The sequence below is a fragment of the Diprion similis genome, chromosome 6 (assembly GCF_021155765.1).
Source record: "Diprion similis isolate iyDipSimi1 chromosome 6, iyDipSimi1.1, whole genome shotgun sequence".
Classification (NCBI taxonomy): Eukaryota; Metazoa; Arthropoda; class Insecta; order Hymenoptera; family Diprionidae; genus Diprion; species Diprion similis.
In genome coordinates, this window is record NC_060110.1 from 8310011 (window position 1) to 8330725 (window position 20715).

Here is a 20715-nt window from a genome sequence, read left to right on the forward strand (position 1 = left end):
GAAATTAGTAAAGTCTAGCTTAAAATATACCGTTAAATTTACACAATGTTGGCGTCAATTTCATCCATGTATTCACTCTAATCATTGGTGTGTATAACTCTAACTCATTACGTATCCTCACCTTAAATAATGAGTTGTAAATATTTGCAGTACGCGTACAGATTTAGTATTAGGTAATATTTTGATAATTCACATCAATTATACCTTGTAACATACATTGCATATGTAAGTGCATAAATACAATTGTATGTAAGCATCTCACATCACAAATGAAGTATAAATCCTGTAAAAAGCTTAAATGACTTCATTTGGAACAAGTCGATACCTACGATACAAGTAAGGATCGCTCCAATAGCATCAACGACTTACTTGGCTCGAATCCAATTCATCCTGTTTCTGCAATTTCCTGAAATCTTGAGCCGATCATTATACACCCTATAGAAACATCGGATAAAAACCGGATTGTCTGAATATAATTATATGTGTCGTCAATATATGCAATACATTTCTCGCAGCTTGATTTCCGATGTAGTTCCAACTGCAGTAACATAAAATTAATACGATTTCGAAAATTTTCAATTCACGACCAATAGCCAGGTTTCGAATATCTCTTCGCTCAAAGGTATTTATTCCTGCAAGGTAGAAAACAACTTCCGTTGAATCAGATTGCCGCGATTAAACGACTAAAGGCTCATAGACGACTTCTTACTTGAGGAAACCGTTATGTTTTAAACGCCTACTTGGAAATGAAATTGCTTGAAACTATCCGCTGCTTTTATTCGCTGCGTTTTTACCGTCTACCGTCGTGACACTGATCGTAATAAATAGACAGTCGTGCGGGCATGTTTGAACCGCGTATGCATGAAACTCGCGAAGATAGATTAAGATCTTTTCACAGGTTCCCCATTCGTAGTCGCGGAAATTGTCGGCAAATTATGTTCAGTAATAACAGTTCTATCACTGTGATTGTCGCAACAATTGCTATGTCATTAATTGCAGTTCATAAACAAGACTGTCACGCGAACACCTTCCAATTAACTTATAGTTCGCGCATTTTTCTTACCAATTATATCGTCCTTTCTACTTTCTTTATCATCTGAGTTTTCAGCTAGCTGTACTTAATACAACGATTATTTTATATTTAAATAATGCAAGCGAGATTATCTCGTTAAACGAGATGCAGAGGAAGTAAATTCGCGCCATTCTATTTGAATATTTCGGCTTGTTCCACGCTTCGTCACGTGGACTGAAAGGCGTCCGCTGCCTGTGATCTGTCAAATTCCAACATAACCTCAAACTAATGTTACATTTCAGAAGAATTGTAGACGTATTCCACTGATAAATAATGTCGTCAGCACACTTGTCGAGCGGAAAATTGAACATCGGCCTTGTCCAAGAACAGGCGAAAAAACAATTGCTAAATTTGCTAGAAAAATGTGACGGGACGAAGGTAAAGTTACCGAGACACCTACTTCCCAATAATCTATAATCCCACGAATCCCAACTACTTATGTTGTTTAGTGACGAAAATATTTATATTCTTCTGCTTGGTACATAAAGGCAATTATATGCGACAAGTCCCTGGCAGGACCGATTGGCGTGGTTGGAAAGTCCAATCTACGACAAGAACACGACGTCGTCAAAGTGATTCCGCTCTGCAGTGGAAGACTTCAGCCTACAGATGTTGCTAATGTTATTTTTATCACAAGACCTCACTTGCATCTCATGGATTTAATCGCTGAGAAAGTTCACGGGTAAGTTGTAGTTGTAACGCAGTCCTTTCAAAATAATGAAGTGTTTCCCTAACATGGGATAAGGATTAATCGAAAACTCACAGAAACAGAGTTGATCGCTTTTCAAAAATCTTAACTAGTAATATCGAATACAGTAGAACTCCTCAAACTTTGGTACCTAATTTCGTAAGAGTCCCATAATCAAAGCAAAATTAAAACAAGTCTTTCTACTTTTCCTTGATCACGGTCAGTGATGTTCGTCTCTTTTCTCATTCATCTAACTCAGACATATAAGCAGCATCTCGAAGTGTATATCTCTTTCCACATAGGAAGAAATCTGCAAATCACTTTCACGTACAGAAAAGTTCTACTGTAAGTTCAGATATAATGTTTATCAAATAATTGAAAGTTTTTATCACTACAAAAAAACAATCATTGGTAGAAATCAAAGAGTACGATGTTTATATGGATATATTTGATACAATTACGAATTATCCGATATGTCATATTGGTGTAATCATTGTGTTTTAACAGCGAAGAAGGTACCAGACCGCAGAAGAAGTTTCACTTATTTTTCGTTCCCCGAAAAAGTCTGCTTTGTGAGAAAAAGCTGCAAAACCGAGGAGTATATGGAAGTTTCACATTATTCGAAGAATTTGCCTGTGATCTATTCCCATTCGATTCTGATTTAGTGTCGATGGAACTCAGTGGAGCATTTAATGAATTCTATTTAGAAAATGATCCAACCTGCTTGTATCAGGTAGCGCAAGCTATTCAGAGCCTTCAGAGACTGTATGGTAGAATACCTAAAGTCACTGGACGAGGACCAGCAGCTAACAAGGTTTGGGAATTGATGAAGAGGCTGCACAGGGAGGAAGAAGATGTTAAAACAGATGGTACTCAAACACCATTAATAGAACATCTTCTCTTGTTGGACAGATCGGTTGATCTACTCTCCCCTTTGGTTACACAATTGACTTACGAAGGTCTTATCGACGAAATATTCGGCATAAACGATAGTAAGTTCTTTTATCCCCATCATGTGACCATTGTTTTTCCCGGTAATTGATACATTTTCTTTACTGACATTCATCTTTGGTCACGAATGCATAATTACAAGTAAAGATAAGCATACAATTTGTGTGCTATAAGTGAGCAGGAAGTGGTAAAACAATATGTTGAAGAAGGTTTACTGTGGTTTTACTGCAGGATTTTTTCTTTATCAAATAAAGTATACAGATTATAAACCTTGTTATTTCTAGCAACCGTTGAATTGCCCGCTGAAAAATTTCACGATTCTGATGATTCACCAACCGTCCTTCCGCTCGATAAAAAGGAACAAATCATTTTAAATTCTGGTGAAGAGCTTTTTGCAGAGATTAGGTGAACGAGTCAAATTATTCTTTACATCTAGAATTATCGTCATTGGAAAACTTATTGAATATTTGTTAAAACAGGGATAAAAACTTCAACGGCGTAGGACCAGTACTAAGTCGGAAGGCTAGAATTATATCATCACAATTTGATGAGCGACACGGTGACAAGAGTGTCCAGGAAATAAAACAGTTTGTCGCTAGGCTACCGCACATGTTAGCGACAAAGCAGTCACTCGCAAGACGTGAGCAAAATAATTTATTATCAATGTAATGTACTTGATAAGTGCATTCACACATATTTAACGATATCAAATGCAATAGGTTTTGATAAATTTGTGACCCCTAAAATTTATGTTCGCATTATGTGATGCGTTTTCTTTTTCTTTTGGGCAGATACAACTATAGCGGAAATGATCAAAGAAGTTACGGACTCAAATAATTTCCTCGAGGCTTTACAGACGGAACAAGAATTGTTGAATTGTATAGAAACAGACAAACCCAACTCGTACATCGAGGATATGATAGCTCAACAGCAACCATTGTTGAAAGTATTGAGACTGCTTTGTATTCAATCACTAACCAACTCTGGTCTGAAGCCAAAGTTACTCGATTACTACAAAAGAGAGATAGTACAGACTTATGGTTATCAACATTTGCCGACGTTAATAAACCTAGAAAAAGCTGGCCTGCTTCGACCCCAACAGCCTGTACGACAATACGCTGTGCTGAGGAAAGCCTTACGACTAACTGTCGAGGATGAGAGTGAAGTCACCCCAAGGGATATCAGTTACGTTCATTCTGTCTATGCTCCGTTAAGTGTGAGGCTGGCTGAACAATTAGTACAACCTAATGGATGGCAGGGATTGAACGATGTATTAGGACTATTGCCTGGTCCTACTGTCAGCAGTAATCCTCAAACTTTGAGTTCAACCGCAGCAAGAAGTATGGATGATTTCTTTCTTTTAGTATTAGTAGATAGAATAACCATTAATGTACTTTGAGTTTTACCGACAAGTTGCAAGTTGCATAAATTTTGATTAGAAGTCGACTTTTACGAGAAAATTATTAATTATCACAGACGTATTTTTTTATCAATACAGCCTTTTTGCATAAGTTGCATTAATAAAAGTGTTGTACAAGTATCCCATGTTTGACCTGTTTATACTCCAGACTGATGCCATTGAAAGAAATTAGAGTTTGAGGTTTAAAGATTTCTGATCGTATTGGTAGAATTTTACGACAATTTTTCGATGACGAAGTTTTCGTACTCTATAAAACTAATTTTCTGAAAACTCGGGAATATAAGTTGACCCCCTTTAGAATCCGCTAATTTATGTTCGTTTTATATGTTACAGGAAATTCGATAACCAGTGAAGATTCAACTTCCGAATCAACACGATTAGTACTAGTATTTTTTATCGGTGGTTGTACATACGCTGAGATATCTGCATTGCGATTCTTATCTCTACAAGAAGATTGTAAGGCATTTATAGATGTTCTTCATTCAAATAATATTCTGTGCAATTAATAAATTTTCGTTACATTAACAAGATACCTGTTTTTACAGCCAATGTGGAATTCGTAGTTGGAACAACAAAACTGATAAATGGAAATTCTTTTATAACTTCATTAATGGAAGATTTAGAAAGGAACTGAATCCATAGAGTACAGTACGATAAGTAACGAGTATGGATATTTTATTTATTCATACGTAATTTTTATGTTTTAAATATACATTTCCACCTTATTCTGTGCTATATATCAATAAGTAATAAGTATAGATATTGGTATAAGTTCAGTGTACAACCAAATCTATTTAATACACACTTATATTTCTTAATGTACTATAGTACAAAGTCTTTTTCAAGAATGACTATTGTAATATTGATCTAGTTTCTGTTTACAGCCATCTTCGATAAATTGATGTTTCAATTATACATGTCTTTCTATTCACTAAATATTTAAACTCATTTTTATTGTTAATATTATTGCTATAACTATTATTTAACATTATAGTACATACATTAATACGTATACAAGTATAAGTTTCAGTTTAGATGGTTTTGCCAATTGTTTTTATAACTCTCCAACCTTCATCAGCAATTACTTTACGTCAACACGATAGTTTGTTATTCCTAATAACCGCTGTTTTCCGACATGCGATTTTTAACAATTTGAAAAACTTTGTAGCAAAAATCAGCAACTTTAACTTACACGCGCAAAATGTCAAAGTTGATTTGTTTCAACACTATGCAATATAAGTAGAGACAAACGAAGCTGTTCTTTATTTAGTTTTGAATTCCTTAACATTTTTAATTCTCGACATTATTCAGAGTGAAAAGAATAGCTACATCAGTTGAGGTACTATCTTTAGAAAATTATGCTAGAGATCAAATTTTTTAGGGTCAAGTCACCCTGACAAGAATTCTAAAACATGGAGTTTGTTTGATTACTTTCTCAAAAACCGCATAATTTCTGTACCTTTGTCATTATCTCTGAAGTAACATTACAAAAAATATCTAGTTCGAAAAGTGAATGTAACTCAAGTCAGAGAAAGTTCCATATTACGAGCATCATACGTAGAAAAAAAGTTTTTCTTGGATGAAAGCTTCAAATGGTTTTTAATCTATTTGAATATACTTGTGCGATCATTCACCATGAGCGTCGGCCGGTAAAGAGTGAATCTGAGTTATCGATTAGCGAGAAAAACGGCGGTCGGGGCGCCGCCCTAGGAAGTATTGTAGACGTTCACTAGGTAGCGCCACTCCGTATCAATAGACGGGGGCACGGTGCTCGTGAAAAGGCGTCAAAAACTTAGCAAATTTATCGTGGATCTAGTCAAGTGCGGTATTCGCGTATTGTTGGTACTATCGGAGAGTTAAAACTGTATCGTGTGTGTATATGTGATAGGTTCGGGGCGTGTGATTTCCGGCGTTAACCGAAACTGAAATATAAAGTAAAATAATCGAATGCCTCGCGAAGCTGCCGACAAAGGTAATATGCGTTCGGGATCGTCGAACAGGAGGGACGTCGTCTAAACTATTTTGTATTGCGCGCATGCTTGTGCACTCGCCATTTTGAAGGTGAATACTTTTGCGAGAGTGTATTGTATACTGTCGCGGCTATCTGCTACACGAATTTTCTTTCCCCCCACCTCCGGTTTCTGGGTGTATGGATGTGCGTATGCCTAGGCGAGTATGTGTGTTCGATTTTTACACCGAGTTCGGGTTATCAAAATCTAAAAAGAATTCGGCCTGCACGAAGGGGTCCACCTTCTCCAGTCAAGACAAATTGTCGTCGACCTCACTCACTCACTCACTCACTTCCCGAGACCCAACCCTCCTTACACCCGCATTTCAATCTCCGGAATTTCTTTTATCAAACCCCTTTTCGACCCTCTTGCCACCCTCGAGCCTCTCGCCACTATTACCGAAAACACTTTCCAATTGTTATAGTCTCCGCCTGACAATCTTCCGAGTAGGTCTTCGCCGTTTTTCACGGTGTTTGTTCGACATTAAATATCGTCTCCTAATGATCGTGTGTGCTGCTGACCAAGCCTTGCCTCAACAGTCCAGGATATGTGTCACATTCACGCAAATGACGTGGGCAATGCATAATAACATTAGACTATACCTTTAAGTCGGAATATTCCCTATTAACAGCAATCAACTACTTTGAAGAACGTTTCGTCCGCCTCTTCGTCTCCCGAATAGATATTCGGTAAACACTTGCTCCTTAATAGTATCAATTTTCCCGTGCCGCCTGTGACACAAATTAGAGGAAACCCCGTCGTGAAACCTGCCTGCGAAGCCTAATCTCTACCAGCACTGTAATAATCAATTATTTCTCCGTTTCATTCGGTCTCAGTTACCAGTGAACTTCTATAAACACAAATTTTTTTTTCCTCTACACATTACTTCAAAATTAATTCTATAATTATAAATTATGGACCCAAACGAAAGCAGTCTAATGACGAACTTCTTGACACAATAAGAAAATATTTAAATACTTTTTATCAGAATTTATACTCCATGTGAAGATTCATTTTAGAATTTGATCACTCAAAGAAAAATAGAAGTTACTATAAACGGATTTTTATCCAGTTTCGTCGAGATTGGCCAAAATGTGTTGATGTAAAAAAAAAAAATCTGACATACAGGTGGCATCGGTAATTCACAACTTTGGAGAAATTACGATACAATTAATGTGTAGTTTTCTTATCTTGAAAACATACTGATATTCTCAATTTTCGTATGTCAAAGGACAACTAAACCAACTTTGATTTGGATTTTGGTGATCTAACCTGTTAGGATTCGTTTTAGCAGTATTAGTCATTCTCATTCAATTCCTCTGCAATAACATTATACAAAGCTGAAACTAGGTGTAATATAGGTCGGAAGGTTCCAAGGGATGACCAAACGATGAAGCTTGGCAGTATCATTCGGGGAACTTTTTCGAAGATATTCCTTGAGATTTTATCGTTTGCTCACGTCCTGAAAGCCTTCCAGACATAATACCTGCTAGTGTCAGTGTCATTATGATTCGATTCAAACTAGTAAAGAAATTCCCTCGTCTAAATTCATTGCATCATTCAGGTATTGAATGTTGACAACATCCTTTAACCTCTCACCTCAATGATTAGAGCTGTGTATGTTTGTCGATAGTTCGCACCTAAACAAAGCAATAAATTTTTGTATTGAAGTTCAAATAAAAATTTAACAGGCCTTCTTCATTGAAGCTAGTCAAAATATTGACGATCCTATAATAAATTGTTCAAGATCCTGCCAATAAAACGAATCATAGTCAGTTCATGTCTCGATCGGGCCAATTTTCTGTTTAATAAATTTTCCAACAATCACACATTAATTTTTTTTTCCAACAAAGAATGAGAGTAAGACTTATAACCAATCATTATTCTAGGTCAAAGATTTCTTTAATCGATTGAGGAGCTAAATGAAAAATGTGTCAGATAATTTGTAAAGGATGGGCAATGTGTGAAAATGATAACGATCAGATATACTTTTGGCATTATAGAAAATAGTTCAAACCGTGATTTCTGTTAAGTTGTGGAAAAACCAAAATCAAAGAACAGGTCTCAAAATTCGAATTACCAGGTTTTTAATTTTGTACCATTTAAACAATCATTTCGTAATTTCTTGGGACACTAAACCATACTGTTTACTAGATACATCCCACCGTACTGAAAATGATGTAGCTGTGCAAATTATTTATTATGATTCATTTGCTATGATTTATAAAAAGTGTTTCAACAGAATACATAAATCACTCCACTCACCCGTTGATAAGAAATTGATTATTCTGTACTCAGCCTAGTCTAATGTCTCTAAACTGTGATAAATGTGCTTCAAAGATACGAATTCATTCATATTCATAATCTCGCACTTCATAGTATGCTTGTAATATTGTTTTTCCTAATAAATTGTTAATTCTGAGCTATGTTGATATATATTCTTATCATCATATCTTGTTCAAATACAGATTTTGAACTCTACTAAAGGCGCATGAACACAATTTTTGTACTCCTGAGCACTTGGGGTTTCATAATTAGTTTCATATCCTAGTCTTGAATAAGTGTCGATTATTTAAATTTGTAATTTTTTCATTACTATTTTTCTTCTAAAGTTACATCGCAGATAAGTGATTCTTTTTATTTAGTAATACTTTTGTGAAGTGAAGCCTAACGGATTGATGAAGCCTACCCATCATTTATCCTCTACTTATTACTAAGGACATAATTTAAAAAAGTATGCCATATGCGAGATAATCTTTAACGCAAGAATTTTTACCCACATTCACCACATTGAGGAAAACTAACAGAATTCCTTCTTTTTACCAACTCGCAATTTTCCTTCTCACTCTTGTTGGACTGTATAACAAAGCTCACAACTGTGTTCTGATTGTTTGTTTTTATTGAAATTGTTCTTAGTCAAAGATCAGATTTATAGAAATCTTTAATTAGACTGTAAAGTTGTTGCTCATTGAGATAGTGACTGGATTATTTTTTTTTTTTATGTTTATGTTGGTATGATATATAGACATTAGTACACAACAGAAACAAAATGTCTTTCAGTTCACACTAATATGCGTCATAATTTTATTCCTCCTTGTAATAAGAAAAACTACGCATCATTTAAAACTGATAATCAAATCTAATAGGTGCTGTATAGCATGGGAGTATTTAAGAAGAAACTTTATGTAAAGCATGTCAAAATATTTGTGTTACTTTGAAGCAATTCTATAATTCTGCTGCTTGGGTGTACCCTTATGAAGCAAAGAAATTTCTTGAAAATAAAAAGAGAAAGAAAGTTATCGTCTAGAAAGACTGGAACTTTAAAAGAATTACTGACCACTGAAGTTAGTGGAATCTAAAGCAAATAATTCGTAAGATTACTGAATTGTAGTTGTAAAACATGAACGCTACTTTTGATATATTCTTTAAAAACATTGATTTTGTGAAGAAGTTGTTTCAAAATTTTAATCAATATTTTTCAAAATTGTCATAGGTAAAATGATGGTGTGGAAACGAGACTGACAGAGATTTTATTGAGACTGGAGGGGCTCGAGGAAAAAGAAAGGATACGGTGATAAGCAGGTGTGAACTGTGGAGGAGGCCTCGGCCACCCATACAGGACGTCTGCTACTATGCCCGCTTTTCCCAGGCCCGGTAGCCTGAAGGACCCTGAAATAGCTGTGTTATTTGAGAAAAATGATCCGGAGAAAATATTTGAGGATCTACGTGAAATTGGGCACGGTAGCTTTGGAGCAGTTTATTACGCGCGATGTCTCGTCACGAGGGAAATTGTTGCCATCAAAAAAATGTCTTATCTCGGCAAGCAGACTGTCGAGAAATGGCAAGATATTCTCAAAGAAATTCGATTTCTTCGACAACTCAATCACCCCAATACTATTGAATACAAAGGATGCTACCTCAGAGATCACACTGCATGGGTAAATATCTAAACCATATATTTGTGCACAATTTCCGGATGCTCCATTGTTTATCGCATCCATTGCATCAAGTAACGATAAATCATTTTAAGTATACCTAGATTGTATATTGTACATCAATTTTCATTCAGTCGATCAGAAGTCTTGCATTACCTGAAAAGAGTTTAAAAAATTAGTCACAAGATTCTTGACATATTATGTCTACCATACAGGTATAAAGACATACTTTAAAAATTTATAAATCATGCAAATTTTTTTAATGCTTTTCGTGAATTAGTTTATTTTTCCCAAAAGTATACCAGACTTTGACGTTACTGTGTATAGTTCATTTCAAGTCAATACTAACTCACAAGTTTTGTATTGTGAACACTTGCTTTTGATTAAGAGTGTTTTTTAATGCAAGCAGGATGTGGAGTGCAAACTTGATTAGACTGCATGTGATGAAAAGATATGCACCAATCAAATCATTAAGATTTTTAACCCTGATTTGAGCATTAAATGAGTTTAATTATTAATGTTATGTTATTGTTAGAGATGTGATTCGCATTTTAGAGATGTGGTGTACCAAAAAAATATTTTTTTGCTATGCCCAACAATTGATAAAGTAGGTAATAAATTGAAATAATGATATTGATTTACCAGCTTGTGATGGAATATTGTCTCGGCTCAGCATCTGATATAATAGAAGTCCACAAACGGCCTCTGAAAGAAGACGAGATATCTGCAATCTGCGAAGGTGTTCTTCGAGGCTTACACTATCTTCATTCCTTAGGGAGAATCCATAGAGATGTGAAAGCAGGAAATATTCTACTGACTGAGAATGGTACGGTAAAGCTGGCGGACTTTGGATCTGCCAGCATCAAGTGCCCAGCTAACAGCTTTGTAGGCACACCGTACTGGATGGCTCCCGAAGTTATTTTAGCCATGGATGAAGGACAGTATGATGGGAAAGTGGATGTCTGGTCATTAGGAATCACGTGTATTGAATTAGGTAAATTCTAGAATTTTTCCTCTCCTATCAATTTCTCTATCCATCATACTTTTCGGGTTGTTTAGGTTTCGATTCATGAATCTCCGCTGATATCAAAATTGCTGATATAATTTGAAAGGGCACTGACTATGAATATAATTAATGAATTTAATCCTTTGTCACTGGACATATCTGTTTCAGCTGAAAGAAAACCACCTTACTTTAACATGAATGCCATGAGTGCTTTGTATCATATTGCTCAAAATGATACTCCGACTCTCAATTCACCAGATTGGACAGATCTATTCCGAAACTTTGTAGAAGTATGTTTAACTAAAAATCCAATTGAGAGACGTACTTCGGGCAAATTGCTGTCGGTAAGTTTAGCAAGGGGTATTTTTTAAGTTATTCAAGATTAATGACTGGTTTCGTTTTGTTTCAAGACTATTCATGGCTCTTTTTTCCACTTAACTTTTGTTAATACTCATTTTACCAGTAACAGTGCTTATTAATGGTCTTTTGTTGGTGGTAAAATATAATGAGTGCGACCAAAATTACTTCAGCACAATTTATAATAGAACGTTCAAATTCACATTAAAAAATTTGCAAACCCTATTGTTAGGGACTTTATTAAAAACTTTAAGGATATCAGTAGGAATTCAGTATATGAATTTTATGGCTTGCTATCTATAGTAAGGGTTATTAACAGCCGACTGGTTCTCGCTTAAATTTTATTTTATGTCAACTCATTTATGACCTGTTATATTAAATTCCATGACTAATTTCAAAACTGCCTGTAACAATAATGCAGAAAATGCGGAAAGCTTATTAATTTCACATTTTTCAATCCATAGCATCAATTTGTGACTAGAACACGTTCTCCGCACGTCTTGATCGATCTGATTCAGAGAACAAAAGCTGCCGTGAGGGAACTGGATAATCTCAACTATCGGAAAATGAAGAAAATACTAATGATTGATGCTTGTGAAACCGAAAGTACGGTTGGAGATGCTGATGGTACGATTAATTTTTCTATTCGTAATTTTTCACGTAAAATATATATTTACCAATTGAGTACAGAATCATATGATATGCTGTACATAATCAATTTTTTAAAAATATTTTTTAATATCTCAATTAAATACTCGATAATTTTGCTCACTGTATTCACTATGGATATTTTGGTGAAAAAAACGTTCCTTACAACCATCGAAATGTACTATTCTTATCATCACTGTTTTGTTGTTTTTCCTAAAAATTTCAATGCCACGAATTTGATGTTGGCTTTTAACTAAGTTGTTAACAAATTTGACCATCTGAAATGAGCAATTTCATAATTTTTAGATTCGTTATATGTCACATTTTGACAATAAGTGTGCATTGGTGTACTTGATAGTTATTTTAGTTATCAAATCAGAATGTGAATCATTCTTCCAGTTGATAATAACGTTTTCAACCTTCATATAATGGAAATCTCGAACCCTGTTTCTAGTCACCGCCATTCCAATACAGCATTATGATTTATTTTTGCTTTGCAAAAATTAGTTTTAGTTTTGAAAACTTTTCAGTGAAAATCGAATTTTTGTAAATCAATAAAATATTCTAATTATTAACAATATATAATATGAATGTAATTGGAGATCATATTTTCTTTGCGAAAGCACTGTTCAAACAAATTCATACTGTAAAATGTATTTTTTCAAAACTCGTTCACTTGCCTTATCGGTTAATAAAATTTCTATACGAATAACCAATTATAACCCGATTACCTTGCAGGCGGTTAGATCATACACAAAAATTTTTAATGATGTTACAGACACACCTGACGAGCAGACCGGTGGTGACAGTAGTAAAAGCAATTCCATAACATCGGAGCACTCGATTCATTCAATGGGTGTTTCGGCAAGTTCTCAAAGTTCCTCCACCAATAGCTTACCGCTGCCAATTGCTGATTCAAATGAATACTCGACTGGTTCTGTGAGGAATCGTCACAAGATTTCAGCTGGTGTTACTGCCAATTTAATCGAACATGGTGCTAATAACTTTGCCACTATTAGAACTACGTCAATAGTCACCAAACAACAAAAGGAACATATGCAGGAAGAAATGCATGAGCAAATGAGCGGCTACAAACGAATGAGGCGGGAACATCAAGGTGCTCTGGTGAGTAATTTATATACCTAAAATTTAGTGTTTTTGATGGCTCATGAAATTCTACATAATTCTTTCTAATGTGTAATATTCTATCTATTATTTCTTGGCTGCCTCTCTTTGGAATGTCTTCTACTCTCTCTATATTCTACTAACATTTATTTCTTACTACTAACAACATCTTTGTTTCTCGATATTGAATGGGTACTTTTCTCTTACAAATGGACAGTTTACCATGTTCATTTGCCATTGTTTTCAGGTAAAATTAGAGGAACGTTGTAAAATGGAGGTTGAGTCCCACAAGCAATTTTTGGATAAAGAATACGAAACGTTACTTCAACAATTTAGCAAAGAGTTAGAGAAATTACAACTCAGACATCTTCAGGAGTTGGAGCGAAAACTAAAGCAAAATCAAAATGCGGAAAAGAAATTGCAGAAAGAAATATCCAGCCGGCAAGAGGCTGACCGCAAAGCGTTGGAGGCTCAACAAAAACGTGATTACAAGGTAAACGTTTATGGAGCTTCAGTAAATTCACACATTATTAATGTTTGAGCAGATCTTGTGGTAGTTTGCATTTTAACTTTGAGTTTTTATTGTCATTACTCTGATCATTCTTGCTTATGAAGATGCAGGCCTCTGCGTTAAGTTCCTTATTCTGAAACTTTCTGTAATTTTCTTTTTATAGGCGTATAAGGAACGGTGGAAGAGGGAGCTATCGCAAGATGAAGTGACGCCAAAGCGACAGCGGGATGCTACACTTCAAAGTCATAAAGATAGTTTACGGCAGATGGAAGCTCAAGATGAGCAAAGACTTGCTAGAGGACAACGCGAATACCTTGATCTCGAGATTCGTAAATTTCGTAGAAAAAAATTACTCATTTTCCATAGTCTCGAACAGGAACTCTTGAGAGAGGTTTGTACGTTTTTTCTAATGACATTTGCTCATAATCAGACCACAATTAATTTCTTTAAATATCATTTGGAACCCTCATAGATGAATCTTGGCTTGATCTCAATAAACGTACAGAAAGTGTATTGCTCGGTAGATTTTCTGTAGTTGAAGAAGCTATAACTATTTATCCCACAGGAGTTGAATAGAAGGCAGCATCAGCTTGAGCAAGCTCACGCAATGCTACTGCGTCACCATGAAAAAACCCAGGAACTTGAATACAGACAACAAAGAGCAGTACACGCACTTCGGGAGGAACAGGTGCAACGGCAGCATACCACAGAATTGTCCAATCAACAGGATTATATGCAGAGAGCTGAACGTGATTTACGCAAGAAGCATGCACTCGAACTTAAACAACAACCCAAAAGTCTGAAGGTATGAATTTGATTTTTTGTTCTATTGATTAGTCATCCATTTTTAATGATCTCCTACGTAATGTTTTATTGAATCTATTTTATATTTGTATTTTATACAATGAGGATAAAACAGGAAAAGGTAACTTCTCTATGAATGCGTAAATAACAAAAGCCACTAGCTATGTAAATAATTTATTTACAGCATCAAGGAATTGTTGGTAGGTTAAATTGAATTTTCAAACAACAATTAACAACTAATCCCACTTTGAAATTGCAGCAAAAGGAAATGCAAATACGCAAACAATTTCGAGAGACATGTAAAATTCAGACGCGTCAGTATAAAGCGCTCAAAACACAGATATTACAGACCACTGCCAAAGATGAGCAGAAAGCGGTGATTAAAAAACTGAAAGAAGAGCAGAGACGAAAACTTGCTCTGTTGGGTGATCAGTATGAACAGAGCATCGCTGAAATGTTACAAAAACAAAGTATTCGATTGGATGAATCACAAGAAGTTGAATGTCATCAGCTCAAGGTCTGTTTATAATGTGCATAAAATTGCAGACTGTCCAATAATTAATTGTTGATCTATTTAGTAAATGTATGTGATTGTTAGTAAAGAATTCCTATTAACTTCATCACGCTCTCATTACTACCACATGTTGCTTGGAAGAAAATTTGTTTTATTTACTACTCACTATCTTAAATTTACAATGCATAATGATAATTTTCGTCTGTTACAGGAGAGATTAAATTATGAGCTAGAAATTCTGATGGCATATCAGTCAAAGAATAAAATGCAAGCTGAGGCTCAGAGAAATCGAGAACGACTTGAATTAGAAGATCGCGTTTCAGTACGGCGAGCACTTCTTGAACAAAAAATGGAGCTGGAAACGCAGCAGTTCTTACAGGAACGCAGTGAACGAATCCGTTTGCTCCATGAAAGACAGGAACGTGAGTTGCAACAATTTGATGAAGAGAGTGCAAGAATTGGTTTCAGGTATGTATTTTAGTCACTAAGGAATTGTCACATATTTCACTGACTTTGTGTAATTTTACTAGTAGTTTTCACAATTCCGAAATATTGTTACAGATGTTTACTTGCATGATAAGTAACTCAAACTCTTAAATCTTTGATTTTTTTTCACGCTCATCCAAATTGGTATAATCATGGTTTATTTCTTAAACTGTCCGCTTCTAGTAATAGAAACTATTGAGTTAAAATTTTGGAAGTCACAGAATTTTTTTTATGACATTTATGTAACAAACACCTATTTTCTTGAACGTTTTTTTAAATCTTTCATTCACTATTTTGAGTTGCTTACAACGTTAAGCAAGTAATATTGATCTATCTAAACACGTTATTTATATAATTCTCACCTTACAAAGTTCTCTGTCTGGTATAAATATTATTAAGGGAAGAACGAGAACTCAGCTAATTTGTCACATTAATAATTAAGGGCTTATCGTCATTCCTCATGCATCTCAAAATTTTATTGTAGCTGGATAAAACGACAATTTTTCCCGGAATTTTTTTAATAGTAGCATTAACAGCATTTTGTGTGGATATACAATAGAGAAATGTTGTACCTTTCATTCAAAACTACAGTAACAGTGAACTGGAAATTACTGTCTGCGGCCTGTCCACTTTCTGGGATAATACGTTTACCAGAATCAACAATCAAATCTCTTCCTTTTCTCACATAGATTTTGTCTATTAATGTTTTAAATGATCAATACCTCAAGTCATGATCAATTGCCGAAGGTAGAAAATAAGTCTAGATCTTGTATAAAGGGAAAATAAGTGTTTTAAAAATATCAAATATTACCAGAATAAATTGCAATTAATGAAGAAAAAAACTCTTCAAATAATTGCATCCTCACATAACTGCAATAAAATTTTTGGAATCCATTTAGTTAGTAGTTGAGAAGAGTATAAGGTTAAAATATGACGAATCGCCATTCCATGTTCTCGAAACAAAGCTTGTAATTGTAGTCATGGCAGAGTGTATGAGATAATTTTAAAACGTAGAAAACGTGTGGATCGTTAAAAATTCGATATAGATTTTACCAGTCTTTAATTACATCAGAAATCTCTTGATCTGCCCTCTTGATTATTGTTTGTAAACCGTCTGTGTTGTTTCAGTGCACTGGCGATAGCAGAGGCATCAAAAGAGTCTTATCCCGATGACGAGAGCCTTAGCGGCTCGATGCTAAGTCTCGCTCACAGTAATAGCTCCACATCCTTCCCCCCGAATAGCCTCTAATTTTAACTATTATATAACGTACGTCTGACTGCAGTTTGTGCTCTTGAATTGACCTCCTAAATATTTGCTAACTTATAAACAATGGTTGTCAATTCGTTGTGCCTGCACCCATACCTAAGAGAACAGGAGATTACTGCTGGATATTAAGTTAAACATGAGATAATCTATTATCTGAACTATTAGCCGAGATGAAATTCAAACATAAACAATACAAAGCCCTTTTATATGTACAAATGAACTAAGTTATCACACGTTTTAAACCTTTGTTCATTCAAACAACTAACTTCCTAGTACGATTTGCTAAGATAGTTGATATTTTAAATGAGTCTAGGTTGTGGTTGTGCAAAACTACTGTAAAGGTATTAAAACAAAACGTACTGAACTTGATATTTTTATAGCCTTTCTGTAACTACAGTTTTCTTTTGTAACATATATTTTTTGTATTTTTTTTAAGTCTTCCAATACCACACCGTGTAAACATTGAAACTACATGGTGTAAAAGTAAGACCTGATTAGCAGACATATTACATACATGTACACATATTTTTGTTTTTATTTGCTATCTGGACCATATTCATCCGAAAAAATTTGCGTAAAATCAGAATCACAGAATGTTATATGATTCATAGTAATCGTCACGATGCATGATATAATCGATAGTAAACGTCTCATGTTTGCTTTGATATCCAGTACACTTTCCAATTTTATACTCTTGAACCATACTGTGACTTTCCTTTCCTTCCCGTTCCTTTCCTTCATTTCTTAGTATCTCTACTACCTGTATTTGTTATATATCTTTTATCTAATTCATTAATTAAATAAATAATACAACGTCAGATGATTGTGACAGTTTTAAAGCGAGATTAAGAAAAAAAAATTTTACTGATTGCAAAAAGTAATATACGCATATTCAGTATATTTGATTACGTAATCACTACACTTTGCAAAAATAGTGATAAAATTGTTACCATTTCTAATTGACTTCGTTCATTTGCTTGTTTGTTAGTTTTATTTGCTTTGGAACTTCAAAGAAACTGAAGTCAGTTAAAACGTTATTTGAGACTGGTAGTGGATGTTCACAGCTACCGTAGTCGTGAGATTGCTTGTCTGGAGAAAAAATCTGTGAAATTCGATGAGGTAATAAAGACAGTTAGAGAAAATAGACCTGTTGTATTAGTTTCAAATATCGAAATTGACAAACTATTGAATGAATTCAAGCTAACTATTAAAAAGTAAATATAAAGAGGGGGAACAAAATGTTTGTGCAATATGATCCTATCAGTTTATAATTCACGTGTATTAAGATTATTCTTATTTTTCATTTGAGTGAGTACTTATTTAATTACTCTGACAATATGCTAATTGTTAAAGTCATGTGAGTTATCGAGTATTAGCAACTGAAAATAAAGACTTTACAATGCGAAAGTTGGCTGGGTTTAATGATGAAAGATTGTCACTACACTAACTAGATAAATGGGTCGTTTGCAAAGATGCAATTGAGGAGGTGTGAAGTATGTATACAATATTTATTAATGAATTATTCAATTATGTGTTCAATTATTGTGATATAAGTCTTTGCAAAGAGAACATGGAGGTCGCAATTGGCTCGGATATATGTTCAGTGAATGATGCTTGTCAAAATTGTCACAATCAACTGAAGCTACTACCATTAGAGTGGAGCGATATGTACATATACAAAAACACGCTGAACGTAATACATTATTAAAGTGAAAAGTAATAATAAAGGAAATTGATGTAAATCAGTATGCAGTGAAAAAGGTAGGAGAGTTTAGAATTTATTGTCAGCTAATGGACTATTTTGCAAACGTCTCAACATGTTACACAGATGCTAAGATCGACTCGTGCTATTAAAGGGTCGATTTCTATGGTGTTTATTTGAATGCAATTGATGAAAATTGAAAAGAGAAAAGAAATGTTATAATATGAAATCGATTATTCCTTTTTGGTATTGTACACTCATCTTTTCTGTTACTTTTCAATATTGACGGATGAAATCATTTGATCTGCAACTTAAGAAATCGGGTCTTACATTTAGCACAAATTGTTAATCTTGTACTGCGGTTATACTTGAGAAAGTTAATTCCATTTCAATCGTAACTATTATTTGAACTTAGTAAAAAAATACCACTTTGGAATATCAACTTTCGATGTTGTCAGCATTTGTAAATATTTGTTTGCTATGTTTATTGTTACGAAATGGAACTTTAGGTAAGTTGAATAGAATTTTGTAGACAGTGATGTTTACGGATACTCTCCAAAGTTACGCTTCATCGCAGTATCAGGCTTTAACTAGGCAAATTGTAATTTCGTTTCACGTAGCGGTATTTGTTATGTAAACCGAGGTCTAGAAAGTTATAGAAAACTAAGCCTGAGGGCCCAAGTTGAAAACCAATTTTTTGGTTGTAGTATTTTATCGTGAAACCGTTACTACGATACCACAAAAAGGGATGACGTTAGTATTGCACTGATGTAAACTCAAGGTTTATTGAATTTTCACCAGCCTGTTCCGTTATCAGCATATTCATTCCACTTGCTAGACCAAAACAGGCGCTCTTAATTTAATTTTAAGAACATATCTAATATCATGCAACTAAAGTAACGTGATAAAATACTCTGCTTATTGTTTCAACATCTTACAACTACATTTTATTCTTTTTATTGTATCAGCAACAATTCTACAAACGAATACCAGAATAATGGTGTTCAGATTTGGTACAATGCTGTTGGAAATTTCTATAAATTAACATTATGTCCTACCATAATCTTTTATGCCTAAAGAGTGATGTGTTGGTGATAAAAATGTTGATGGTCTTTCATTCCATTGATCTCAAACAATCTTAATTGACCTGTCAACATTACTGATCAGTAGATTGTTTGTTACAAATTTTTGTTTTCATCTTGAAGTTCAAAATGAATGCATAACAGTGGATTTTGATAAATACAGGAATCTCAAAGTTTCAAGTCACACTGAGCAACCACGCTGAAGGTTTTATTTGAGCACAAAAAATAACATATGAAAAAAGATGAAAAATGTATTTAGCACGAGCTTCAGTACACATCGAATTAGAAAAATGTTCAATTATTTATTTATAACAATCATCATGACTCATGCTTGCTTCCTCAGAAGCCAGTTTACCTACCAAATTTATTTATTCATATATATTCCACTAATCATACAATGTGAAGTGAATAGAATACCTGTGACTTCAACTTCATAAATATCACGTTCAAGGTATAAACACCTGTATCTCTATGATGTAGATAAATTTAGTGTATTTCTGTTGATTCACAAACATAAAAACTTACGTAGTTAGTGACAATAGAAACCTCAATTGGTATACTTAGCAATTGCAACGTGTTCCCTATTTGTGTATCATGGGCCCTGTGTGAATCTAATTTGTGAGCTTATCGTATGGTCATACATGCTCACGTAAAAAAAGTAAAATAAACATATACTTGATTATAAACAGAAATAGGTACATACGAGTATAGATAAATATTCTCTATTATTATATAAATATATAATTAAACTAAAGAAAACCAATACCTTTATAGCAAGTAACCAATCAAGAAAAAAAGAATAAGCAACGCACGCATTGTCAGTAATCCGATGTATCGTCGGTCTTAATAATTATAATAATTATTATGATAATTAATTATTTTTATTTTTAAGTTTAGGTAGAGTATAAATACATTTTTTAACTAAACTGATGGATGGGGGAGAGTGAGCGTGTGCTACATTAAAACAATTAGACCAACATTTGTTATACGCACTTTAGCCACTCAAAACCACTATGCTGATTAGATAATAAAAATTGAAAATATCAAATCATATGTAACCTTCGATCTTGAACGTGATTGAATATTCGTATAAACATAGAGATGAACTTCCAGTTCAGACAAACTCAGCTGCTTCAAG

The 20715-nt window shown here is 34.3% G+C and overlaps 2 protein-coding genes across 5 annotated transcripts; both read left to right on the forward strand.

Annotated features, from left to right (window-relative positions):
• The first annotated feature begins 1234 nt into the window (after positions 1–1234).
• On the forward strand, positions 1235–5026 carry LOC124406903 (vacuolar protein sorting-associated protein 33A). Its single transcript, XM_046882576.1, has 8 exons — positions 1235–1450; positions 1561–1754; positions 2268–2752; positions 2996–3116; positions 3191–3351; positions 3503–4051; positions 4465–4587; positions 4677–5026. Exons 1-8 carry the CDS (start codon positions 1346–1348, stop codon positions 4763–4765), a joined length of 1827 nt encoding a protein of 608 aa, XP_046738532.1. The 5' UTR covers positions 1235–1345; the 3' UTR covers positions 4766–5026.
• A 778-nt stretch (positions 5027–5804) lies between these two features.
• On the forward strand, positions 5805–20633 carry LOC124407779 (serine/threonine-protein kinase Tao). Of its 4 annotated transcripts, none has more exons than XM_046884294.1 (12): positions 5805–6192; positions 9634–10078; positions 10721–11069; positions 11250–11425; positions 11903–12065; positions 12865–13211; positions 13429–13704; positions 13886–14113; positions 14288–14527; positions 14786–15043; positions 15252–15508; positions 16655–20633. In XM_046884294.1, exons 2-12 carry the CDS (start codon positions 9773–9775, stop codon positions 16773–16775), a joined length of 2721 nt encoding a protein of 906 aa, XP_046740250.1. In that variant the 5' UTR covers positions 5805–6192; positions 9634–9772; the 3' UTR covers positions 16776–20633. The 4 variants fall into 4 exon arrangements, with proteins under 4 accessions (XP_046740250.1, XP_046740251.1, XP_046740253.1 ...); XM_046884295.1 differs by having other exon boundaries at positions 5805–6103; XM_046884297.1 differs by having other exon boundaries at positions 5807–6192; positions 13459–13704.
• Positions 20634–20715: the final 82 nt, after the last annotated feature.

Coding starts and splice junctions, on each gene's coding strand:
- LOC124406903 (XM_046882576.1), top strand. CDS start 1,346: ATGTCGTCAGCACACTTGTCGAGCGGAAAATTGAACATCGGCCTTGTC. Junction 3,117..3,190: donor GAGCTTTTTGCAGAGATTAG/GTGAACGAGTCA, acceptor TTGTTAAAACAG/GGATAAAAACTTCAACGGCG. Junction 4,588..4,676: donor CTTATCTCTACAAGAAGATT/GTAAGGCATTTA, acceptor CTGTTTTTACAG/CCAATGTGGAATTCGTAGTT.
- LOC124407779 (XM_046884294.1), top strand. CDS start 9,773: ATGCCCGCTTTTCCCAGGCCCGGTAGCCTGAAGGACCCTGAAATAGCT. Junction 12,066..12,864: donor TACGGTTGGAGATGCTGATG/GTACGATTAATT, acceptor ATGATGTTACAG/ACACACCTGACGAGCAGACC. Junction 15,509..16,654: donor AGTGCAAGAATTGGTTTCAG/GTATGTATTTTA, acceptor GTGTTGTTTCAG/TGCACTGGCGATAGCAGAGG.